Source organism: Dendrobates tinctorius, unplaced genomic scaffold (assembly GCF_039654945.1).
Source record: "Dendrobates tinctorius isolate UK_male_01 unplaced genomic scaffold, ASM3965494v1 ptg000060l, whole genome shotgun sequence".
NCBI classification, from domain to species: Eukaryota; Metazoa; Chordata; class Amphibia; order Anura; family Dendrobatidae; genus Dendrobates; species Dendrobates tinctorius.
This window is the reverse complement of record NW_027361728.1, coordinates 2,247,804-2,260,030: the sequence shown is the minus strand read 5'-3', so window position 1 is coordinate 2,260,030 and position 12,227 is coordinate 2,247,804. Positions and strand designations below refer to the sequence as shown.

At 40.3% G+C, this 12,227-nt stretch overlaps 1 protein-coding gene across 1 annotated transcript in view; it reads right to left on the bottom strand.

Moving 5' to 3' along the window:
- LOC141092728 (IgGFc-binding protein-like) overlaps positions 1 to 12,227 on the bottom strand; it is a 273,657-nt gene that overhangs the window by 218,392 nt on the left and 43,038 nt on the right. The window contains exons 17-22 of the mRNA XM_073579121.1: positions 9,759 to 9,824; positions 6,650 to 6,891; positions 6,182 to 6,465; positions 5,407 to 5,684; positions 3,725 to 4,320; positions 3,047 to 3,623 (exon numbers count right to left, since the gene is read on the bottom strand). Of these exons, the coding sequence (XP_073435222.1) occupies positions 3,047 to 3,623; positions 3,725 to 4,320; positions 5,407 to 5,684; positions 6,182 to 6,465; positions 6,650 to 6,891; positions 9,759 to 9,824 (2,043 nt within the window). The remainder of the gene's footprint in view (positions 1 to 3,046; positions 3,624 to 3,724; positions 4,321 to 5,406; positions 5,685 to 6,181; positions 6,466 to 6,649; positions 6,892 to 9,758; positions 9,825 to 12,227) is intronic.

The following is a 12,227-nucleotide window of genomic DNA, read 5'->3' as shown; positions in this document are numbered from 1 at the left end:
AGGGTTCCATCTGAAATATATAGGAGACTAGTACATGCTGGGATTTTTTTTCATTTAGTCATTTGGTCCTAGTAAAAAAATATCTTCTGAACAGCCACACTGAATAACGTTGGTCCTAGTGCTGACTGTGTGATGACAGTTTTTTCCCCAGACAAGACTTAAGCATGTTAGAGCTAAAGCTTGCAACTAGAGTTGAGCGATACCGTCCGATACTTCAAAGTATCGTATCGGATGGTATCGGCCGATCTTTAAAAAAAGTATCGGTATCGCCGATTCCGATACCGGAAGTCCCATTCAAGTCTATGGGACTTCCGGTATCGGAATAAGAAAAACCCTTTCCTGCCCTTGTACAGCCTCTCTGGGGTCTGTACGGGCCTTTCGGGGGGCTGTGCCGGCCTGCCAGGGGGTCTGTGCAGGCTCCGGTGGTCTGTGCCGGCCTGCCGGTGGTCTGTGCAGGCTCCGGGGGGCTGTGCCGGCCTGCCGGGGGGCTGTGCCGGCCTGTCGGGGGGCTGTGCAGGCTCCGGGGGGCTGTACAGGCATTGTCCGATGGGACTACAAGTCCCATCGGGCGATGCCTGCTACCATGACAGTGATTGACACATTAGCCAATGATGGGACAGTAGTAGTCCCATCATCCGGCTAATGTGTTAAATGTAAAAAAAAAAAAAATAAAAAAAAAAATACTACATACATACATACTACATGCATGCTACATACATACTACATGCTACATACATAGTACATATATACTACATGCATGCTACATACATACTACATGCATGCTACATACATACTACATGCTACATACATAGTACATATATGCTACATACATACTACATACATACTACATGCTACATACATACTACATATATACTACATACATACTACATACATACTACATGCATGCTACATACATACCACATACATAACACATATATACTACATGCATGCTACATACATACTACATGCTACATACATACCATATACATACTACATGCATGCTATATACATACTACATGCATGCTACATACATACTACATGCATGCTACATACATACTACATGCTACATACATACTACATATATACTACATGCATGCTACATACATACTACATGCTACATGCATGCTACATATATACTACATGCATGCTACATACATACTACATGCTACATACATACTACATATATACTACATGCATGCTACATACATACTGCATGCTACATGCATGCTACATACATACTACATGCTACATACATACCACATATATACTACATACATACAATACATTCATACAATACATACATAGACATACAGTACATATAACATAGAGTAACATACTTACCAATACTTGTCACATTGTTCCCCGAAGCCATTGTCTTCCCGGAATAAATATTAACATAACAAACCACAAAAATACTCACCCACGATCCGAAGCAGTCCACGAGTGTGTCCCACGACGATCTTGGGTAGAGAACGGCAGCATCAGATGATGCTGCCGTTCTCTACGGGCTGCAGGAATCCAATGACGGAAGGTAGGTATCCTTCCGCACTGTATTCCTCCGCCACTTAAAAAAAAAAAAAGTCCCTAGTCTCACTTTATGCCATTGCTGTGTGGGAAATTCCCACGCAGCAATGGCATAAAGTGAGACTAGGGACTTTTTTTTTTTTAAGTGGCGGAGGAATACAGTGCGGAAGGATACCTACCTTCCGTCATTGGATTCCTGCAGCCCGTAGAGAATGCTGCCGTTCTCTACCCAAGATCGTCGTGGGACACACTCGTGGACTGCTTCGGATCGTGGGTGAGTATTTTTGTGGTTTGTTATGTTAATATTTATTCCGGAAAGACAATGGCTTCGGGGAACAATGTGACAAGTATTGGTAAGTATGTTACTCTATGTTATATGTACTGTATGTCTATGTATGTATTGTATGAATGTATTGTATGTATGTAGTATATATGTGGTATGTATGTAGCATGTAGTATGTATGTAGCATGCATGTAGCATGTAGTATGTATGTAGCATGCATGTAGTATATATGTAGTATGTATGTAGCATGCATGTAGTATATATGTAGCATGTATGTAGTATGTATGTGGTATGTATGTAGCATGTAGTATGTATGTAGCATGCATGTAGTATATATGTAGTATGTATGTAGCATGTAGTATGTATGTGGTATGTATGTAGCATGTAGTATGTATGTAGCATGCATGTAGCATGCATGTAGTATGTATGTAGCATGCATGTAGTATGTATGTAGCATGCATGTAGTATGTATGTAGCATGTATGTAGTATGTATGTAGTATATATGTAGTATGTATGTAGCATGCATGTAGTATGTATGTAGCATGTAGTATGTATGTAGCATGCATGTAGTATGTATGTAGCATGTATGTAGTATGTATGTAGTATATATGTAGTATGTATGTAGCATGTAGTATGTATGTAGCATGCATGTAGTATGTATGTAGTATTTTTTTTTTTTTTTTTAACATTTAACACATTAGCCGGATGATGGGACTACTACTGTCCCATCATTGGCTAATGTGTCAATCACTGTCATGGTAGCAGGCATCGCCCGATGGGACTTGTAGTCCCATCGGACGATGCTTGCACAGACCCCCGGACATCAGCACAGCCCCCCGGCAGGCCGGCACAGCCCCCCGGCAGGCCGGTACAGACCCCCACAGGGTGCACAGACCACCGGCAGGCCGGCACAGCCCCCCGGCAGGCCGGCAGAGACCCCGGGCAGTCCACACAGCCCCCCGGCAGGCCGGCACAGCCCCCCGGCAGGCCGGCAGAGACCCCCGGAAGGCCCGAAATGACGGCGCATCATGATGCGCACACACCGCGCATCATGATGACGTCAGGCCGTCAATCAACTGAACTTCCGATTCCGATGCCGAATTCCGATATTGAAAAAATTTCGGAAGTCGGTATCGGAATTCCGATACAGCAAGTATCGGCCGATACCCGATACTTGCGGTATCGGAATGCTCAACACTACTTGCAACACTTTTACAATTTGTGCTAGGAATACTTACCGCAAGATGTAATGTTTCTCCAGTTTGGAATGGTGACTCCTTGTTTCTGACAGGCATCAGCATATGCTTCTAAAGCACTGCACAAAATATCTTTGTCTCCATCTAATGCGCAGAGATCAAACACACAGCTTTCAAAGAAACTCTCTGGATCGACAACATGGTGACATACACTGAACAAACCATCTTTACTTGTTAGTAAGCCACAGAATGCATTGCTTTCATAGAGACTCTCGTCCTCTGGGGGACATGTTGTTGGTGGAGCTGGAGTTGGTTGATCTGTGCAGGATGGATCATTTTTGTCATAGACTATCCAACTGTTTCCTAATTCATTTGAATTTTGGGCCAATTGTCCATTGGACATAAGGAAGTCATCTGGTCTATGATTGTTGTAGTTACCGCACATGCCACAAACTTCCCCAGAGAACGCATCAGGTATTTTCAATTCCACAGAATGACCAGTGTCATAAGAAACTCTAAGTTTGAAATCAGTTTCTAAAACAACATATCTTCCACTCATTTCCACTTTTATTCCACCTCCATTCAAAATAACAGGAAGAGTTTTCCACAAGTCATCAACCTGCAAAGACATTGATAAATTAATGAGTCATGTATTTAGTAAAAAACAGACATTATACTCAATATAACATTGCTTTGGTGGTACAAACGTAGATGTCTTACCAAAATGCGGGAATTTTCTTTGTTCACAATCTGTATTTGGTAGCCATAGACATCAACAATCACTCTCTGCACATACGAAACAGATGGATTTCCCTTATGTACATTCTTGGCCTCCACATTAAAGTATGGTAATGACGAGTTAGTGCATCTTTTAGAGAGAGTGTATGTGCACAGACCCATGAAGTGATGGACTTGCTTGTCATAGGTTTCGTAATGAGGGTCATTGTGAACTCTGCAGGTGCCATAACTGTAATAAACACAGCCAGGGATGCCATTTATCACTGAACAGTATTGGTCACTGCGACAAGCATCACTCTTACAGATTAAGTTACTTCCAGCTGAAGGACATCTGCATATTGTGGAGCATGTGTCATCTGTCCAAAATTCAGATCCAACAGGATAATGCTTATCATTTTCCCAACATCCACACTGGAGACTGGGCACACATTCCTTGTTGAACAAAACGTATCCAGGATCACATATGCATGACTCGGTGCAGGGCAGATTGCAATTAGAGGGAGATATTGGATTCACACAAGTTGCTGGACAGGCGGTCCCACATGGTTCATAATGGCTGTTTTGTGGACACTTGAGAGCTATGAAACGAAATTAGAAATATATGAGTATAAAGCATAAAGGGATGAACACATTACCTATTTATTGTCTTTCTTATAGTTGCTGATACTCTTTCATGGAGCTTTCTTCCATATTTAGTTTATGTAGATATACTTAAAGAAAACAGACTTTTAAAGGGATCCTGTCAGCAGTATTGTGCCCAGTAACCTACAGACACTGTCAGGTTGGCGCCTTATTACTTATTACTGATTAAAATGATGCTTTGGTTGATGATATCCATCTTGTGGTTGTTGTTTAATCCTGATTTTCAGTTTTGAGATAATGATACGCTCGTGCTATACATAATGCAGACTGCTGACAGGTCACTGAACCCTCAGTGACTAAGCCCTAGTTTGCATAATGCATACCTGTAGAAGAAGAAGGGGGGAAAAACCTTCTGCAGGCAGGTGCCAGCCGTGGCCCCTGCTCTGCAGCATAATCGCATGTTTATTGTCCTAATAATAAATGTAATTGATGTTATTCAGATAGAAAAAAAAGGATTTTTTTTTCTTCTCCAGCATGATTGCGCTGCTATCTGGTTAGCTATCAGATCACCTATATAAACCGATAGCTGCTACTGCACAGGCACGGCGGGCGCCATTCTAAAATTGATTTTTTTTCTTTATGAATAACCTCAACCACATATTATTAGGACATTAAAGATGTGATTATGCTGCAGCGCATGGGCCACAGCTGGCACCTCCCCCCAGAAGGTTTTTATTTTCTTCAGTATGTACAGGTATTCAGTATGCAAACTCCGGGGCAGGTCAGTGAGGAATCAGTGACCTCTCAGCAGTCTGCATTATGAATACCAAAGCAGATCACCACATGAAGGCCTCCCACAGACCCACCCCGAAGCATGAGCATATCATTAACTCAAAACTGAAAATAAAGGTTAAAGAAGAACCAGAAGATGGATTTCATCAACCAAGGTATCATTGTAATCAGTATAACGGCGCCGACCTGACTCTGTGTGTAGATTACTGTGCACAATCCTGCCAACAGGTTCACTTTACCATTACATCAAATAGGCAGAAAGTGTAAGAGAGTATTTATGTTGTCCTTACGGCAAAAAGTTTCATTTCTCCAAGGTCCCATCACAACCCCGTTAGATTGACAAGACTGTGCATATGACTGAAGACTGTCGCAAAGAGCACCAGGATCCAGATTCAGTTCACAAAGGTCATAGAAACAGTTATTAAAGTAGATCTTTGGATCTACAACACCATGACAATCTTTAAATGGACCATGCTCGTCAGTGATTAGTCCACAGAAGCTGTTGCTGGAAATTGTGACTTTCTCATCATCTGTGCAGGGAGGTGGAACTTCAGGTCCAGGGGTACATCTATGACAAATGCATAAATGACACAAGTTTTAATAATACTTAATAGAGATCTAAAAATCTGGGACTGAGAAATCTATATGCTAAATATTGTTTTATTGAAATATAGATTGTTAAAGGCACTTCTGGTGAATTATTTGGCAAACACTGCAATTTGCCAAATCCTAACACCATTAGTTTTCGCCTTTGATTGCTAGTTCCAGCATTTATCACGCGACCACAAGAATGCAATTTGAATTGCTAATTAGAATCTTGAGTGAGTCTCTCAATGTTTAATGAATGTGATGCCTAAGACTCTAGATTGCACATCACTGTAACTTTACAAATTGAATACCTAAGGTCATGAAACAACTGCTGGAAACGGCAAGCGGAGCCCAATATAAACAGTTTGTGTGCACGCTATACTGTTAGGATTCAGCAAGCTGCAGTGCTTGCCAAAGACTTTACCAGTGATGGATAACCCCTGTAATTAAACAAATTCTAAAATATAATTGACTTACTTGGTATCATTATCAACTTGCCAACTGTTTCCAAGGCTGTTGGAGTCTGGCTCTAATCCTCCATCTGGGTTTAGGAAGTCATCAGTCTTATTCCCATTAAAATTACCGCATAGTCCACACACTTTATCTACATATCCATGTGGAATAGTTACTACTACTCTATGGTTTCCATCAAATTTCACATTCAGGCCAAAGGCTGTTGTGACTACTACGTCATGTCCACTCAGGAATATATTAATATCCGGCACTAGAGCTTCTGGTAGCGTCACAATGTTTCCATTGACCTGTATTAACAAAAATAAGAGAGAAGAAAAATATAAAATTCCTTTGTCTGAGATCATATATTCTACTCTCAAAAATCTTATTTGTAGAAGACAAGATTGATATATTTGGAACTTAATTTCAGGTATGTCACAGTTAATCTAAGTTCTTAAAATATATTTATTAATGTGAAAAAATTAGACTTACCTTGACTACTCTATTCTTTTCCAATGTGATCCTGTATCCATGTACATCCACATTCACATACTGAACATAGGATACTCTAGTATTTCCTCCTCTGTGCTCATTAGCTGCTTCCACGTTGAAACTAGGAAGATTTCCATCGTTGTTGCAGAGCTTGGATAAAGTGTAGGTGCAGGTTCCCATAAAATGATGAACCTGGTTATCAAAAGTGTAATAGTGCGGGTCTCCATTGACCTCACAAGAACCTATTAATAAAATGATATGAAACATTAATTTTCTTTATATACTACTTTATTGCAGACTATTGCACTATAGTAAATGAGCAGAGACATGTATGTACATGTGGATAAAATAACTACTTTTAAGGAAAAATATAATTTTGCACACCAAGCTTTTGCTCTATCAGTTGAAAATGAAAGCAAATATACAAATATTAATGTAAACTTAAAGTATTACATTGTTTCCAAAGGGGTCGTTTGTACGCCAATATGTATATTTTGGCATATGGCTCTGTGCACTGACCATAAGGCAATAATGTAAGGCCTTATACTGTAAAGAATGTAAATTACATACTGTATATCCTCTTAAAAATGGAACTCAATGGAGCAATGTATGCCTTACAGTTAGAATATATCTGTTTTTTCATAAATTTGCACAATGAGAAGTGAAGTTGCTGGTGTCCAAATTATTAATATATAAAATACAATATTTAATATTGGAAATATACATTTATTTTAAGAATATATTTCAATTTATTTACAAGCAGAAATAATTTAGTTATCGATTTAAATCCTTGTCCTCCTGGTAATATATTCTAAGGGCATGCTCTCATAACATCTTAAAGACAGAAGCGTATTTCCAAAGTTTTGCCAGAAAAAGACGCACTAGGAAAATGTTGGCAGAGATTCCCTTAGCAGCTTGGTTGCCAACTTTTTTTTACCTCTATATAAAAAATAATGAGTGACTTACAGAAGCCACCAGTAGAAAGATGAGATCAGTTTTTTAACTGCTTCGTTGCTTTCAAATCCTTAAGAAATGTACTACACTTATAATAAGGTGGCAGTTCAAGTGGATAAGTTACCATTTATTTCTTAGTTCTACTAAAACGGAAAGAAGCCTCTCTAACACTGAAGTTTTTAAATTTTGGTAATAAGTGGAAGTTGGAAGCAAAAAGTCCACCCCCTATCTATTTATATAATTGCCTTGTAATGTCTTCACTTCCTGTTCCGACCAGATGTCACCGTATCCCAGAATTCCAAGCGGAGGAAGTTCCCCGACCCCCATATTGGGACACCCAAGTGATAGGTGTCTCAATATGGAAACTGCTGGTACCACCAGCGCAACACCGTCATACCACACACACACACTGGTGAGCACATAGGGGGTTCTTAACGCTGCAAAGCCCCCCCATATCATGACATTACCGCCCTCCCGATAAAGCATTGGGCCTCCATCTAATATTGTTAATATGTGCTTATGTCAGTATGGGCTGTCCTCATAGTATTACCAATATGACAAAGACTCCTCATGTTGGTAATCCTTTATAGCATTTATCAATAGCATGTCCCCTTGTGTTAACATAGGATGTGCTGCTGATAATGGAATATGTGCATAATAGAAGAGAGGGATAAATTATTATTGTTACTTTCGGAAATCAGAGTAAGTGATCCCCATCAGGTTGTTGTATTGTCAATAAATGATCCTTGTTGGAAGTGTGTCTGCCCATGGAAAAAGACCCTTAGTCTTCATAATGTATGTACTTTAGGAAATATTGTTGACAAAAGGGTATTTTGTTCTTTGCAACTGATTGGATTGTCTACAATTTTGAACAAAGTTGTCATGGTTCCACCCCTCAGGGTGTCTGGGGTACAGTTACTGACAGCTTGGCCATCCAATCTGGTACAGGGTCGTGCTGAAGCTGTCAGTACTTTGATGGACAGCATGGCCATCTAATCTGGTACAGGGGCGTGCTGAGCTGTCAGTGTGTTGATTGACATCTCGACTAGCCAATGTGTGACTGGGAGGTGACGGCTGTCTCAGGTGTTCACTATCCCGGGTAATTGCAAGGCCTACTTAACTGAGCAGCTTCTCCCAGACCACTGCCAGATGTACATTCCTCTTGGGAGGTTTGTGCTCTCCTGTCTCCTGTTTGCTGGATCTGTTGCTTGACTTTGGACTTCGCTCTGACCATCCGCCTGTTTAACCCCTTCAGCTTTGATCCGTTAACCTCCCAGTACTCTGACCTCATAACATTACCTGACTATGCTTTTGTCTCTTCCTTCTGCATATGACGTACCCTCCTGGCTTCTGACCTTGGACTCCTTGACCACTGCCACTCATGGCTTGGCCTTGAGCAGTGACTAGCGTCACAAAAGTCTCACGTTGGCCATACACATCAGAAAGCTGTCAGCTGAAAGTATGTTGGCAGACAGATATCTATTCTGACTCCCTCATAAACATGAACATTATCCTCAGTTGAATTTTAAAAATTTTTAATGGGGAGAGAGGGAGTAGCCGCTGCCAGACATTTCTGATAATTGCTTAACTCCATTGAAGAGAATGGGATTGGCTGTTAAAAATCCCACTTCCCAATCCTTCTCATCACCTGTCAGAGAGAATCGGGAGGCACCATGAACATGGGATGGTCAGTTGCAGTAAATTTGTCTGGTTTTGCTGACAATTTAATATGTATGGGGACTCAAAGTATATGATTTCTAAAAGATAAAATATATATATACATATAGACAGATCAATGTAAAAAACGAGTAATTAGAAAAGTATGTTAGCTGCCTTAAAGAAAGTGACAAATTGTATAATTGGTGGACAAAGGTTGAACTTGATGGATTTAGATCTTTTTTCAACCAATGCAACTATGTAAAAAAATTAAAGTCTAGTTTTATTGAGAGAATCATAATAGTTAAGCATCAGCTCACTTTCCAGGGGTGGACTTCATAACTTGTCCCTCTGCTTATTGAACAGTCTTTTACAATATAGAAATAAGTCAGAAGATACATATTAAAGTTCATAAACAATAAAAAATTGGTTAATCTACGTAAATGCACATTAAATAAATGCATTTCCATTGAATTTGTCAACTGTTGATTTACTGTACCTGGAGGACCTGGGGGTTGAGTGGTAGTTGTTGTCGTGGTGGCAGTCGGGGTGGTAGTTGATGCCCCTGATGAGAGTAAAGAAAATTGAAACCAGTAAAATTAGAGAAAGAATGTACTTTTCTTTAGATAATCTATTATTATTCTGTTGAATAATTTGCTCATGTTTGACCTGCATATGCTCATCTCCTCACAGAAAGGTTTGTTCACAACAATTTTGCTGACATGGATTTTGGAGCAGATTCTCCCAAGTCCACATTAAAAAAAATGCTTCAAATACTTTTTAGATAGGCTTTCCAATTGTTCCAGTCTATTTTCTACAAAAAAAAGCTATGCAAACACACCTTGCTAGCACTGGCGGAACGCACTAAATAAAATATTATAATGAAGTGCGTTGGCAACCCGGGGTCCACCGTGCAGAGGTATAAAACTGCAGCTAATGTGAACAGTGGTGGTGCTGCACTGCAAGCGTTCACAAAAAGCACACTGGGTTAACTGCACACAGTGTGATCAGAACGCTAAGGTACTGCGCTCTATTGCACCATAGAGCGGTACAATGCAACAGAGCACCTAAGGCTAAGCACACTGCATTGAACGTCACACATTGTGAACTGAACATAAAATACCAGCCCTGTTACTCCACAGAGCGGTAGAGAAGATGTGTGTAAGAGCACGTGGATAAACTGTGCTCTATGTACAGAACATGCTAACAGGTGTGTGACACAGCGTGTGGCTAGACTGTGCCCTGTACTTCAAGTGCTAACTAACAGGTTCATGCCACAGAGCGTGGCCTGGCTGCGCCCTGATAACTAACTGAAGCATGCACCAGCACGTGGCCTGACTGTGCCCAGTGTAATAACTGATGTGTGCCACGGCGCATGGCCGGACTGTGCCCTGTGTAATAACTAATGTGTGCCACAGCACGTGACCAGACTGTGACCTGTGTAATAACTCATGTGTGCCACAGCACGTGACCAGACTGTGCCCTGTGTAATAACTGATGTGTGCCACGGCATGTGGCCAGACTGTGCCCTTTGTAATAACTGATGCGTGCCACAGCGCACGGCCATACTGTGCCCTGTGTAGAGGATAACCTGCCTCACCAGGAACAACTAACGTATCCACTCACAACACCCACTCGCAGACACAGGCCATTAGAGGCAGAGCCGAAGCCCCAAGCACACACGACGCAGATATGAATGTGATCCTAGCTCACCACCGGGTGGCCCTCAGAACCTTTTATACATTCCAGTCAGTTAGAACCTTGCTCGTGGGCCAATCCCGATCCACCGCAGGACTTGAGCACGACCGAACACCAATGAGAGGTCGCCACCTCACGAGCATGCTCAATAGGGTGAATCCTGGACTTAGCCTCAGGAATGACTGCTTGCCACTGTCTATTGCTAGTTACTATAGCTGAACCTGGAGAGGCAGCAGTAACAGAGCGCACAGCACGAGTCTGGGCAAGACGCCAAGACCGACATCTCTGCTGAGCAGGCTCCACTGCGGTCGAAGAAGAATAGGAGAAAAATGTGATTTCATCACTGTTACTTGGGTTTAATTTGATGGTATTTACTATATAAGTAAAAATGACATCTTAACATGATTCTCCAGATTGATATGATAATGGAAATGTAAAACTTTTATAGTATATTATTATCATTTTAGTGGCTTAAAACAAATCTGAGCTTAATAAAAAAAAAAAATAGCTTGTGTTATCTTTTTTTATGAGCCTTAATTTTTTTTTATTTTTCCTTCACTTACGTTGTATTAGGGCTTATTTTTAGGCTGAAAAGTAGTTTTTAATGTTATAAAAATGTTTCTTTTCATGTTTCCTTTTGTACATATATATTTCATTGTTTTTCTTTTTTTGCATTATTTGTGAAAGGTACTGTGATCAAATAGAGGCAATATGGGCAATCAATATTTTTTGTTTACATCTTTTACCTAAAGTGTTAAATCATTTTATATTTTGATAGGTCATAGTTTTAAGATTGAGGCAATATTGAATATGCTTTTTTAAAAAAAAATTTAAAGTATTTATTTTTTTTTACTATGAAAACAGATTTTAAGTTTTTTTATATGTTTGCAAAACTTTTTATTTTACACTGTATTTGTAAAGACATAGAAAGCTTGAACCTGCGATCACTGAATTTTTAATATGGCAGTATATAAAACAGATCATTCACGGTGTCTCCTATGAAGCTCAAATGGAGCAACAAGGAGGCAGCGACAGACAACCCACATTGAGACGTTGAGTGATAAACATTGAAATGGACACCCAGGCAGAATTGTGCTCTTTCAATGCCATTGTCAAAGAATGAGCATGGCATTTAGGGTGTTAAACAGCTGTGATTGAAGCTAGTATAACGCAGCTGGTACTTGCTCTGTGTGATTTAATGGTGCATCATGTAGCAGGAATGGGTTGAAGACGTTTCATCAGCATATTTAACAGTCCAAACTGCATATAT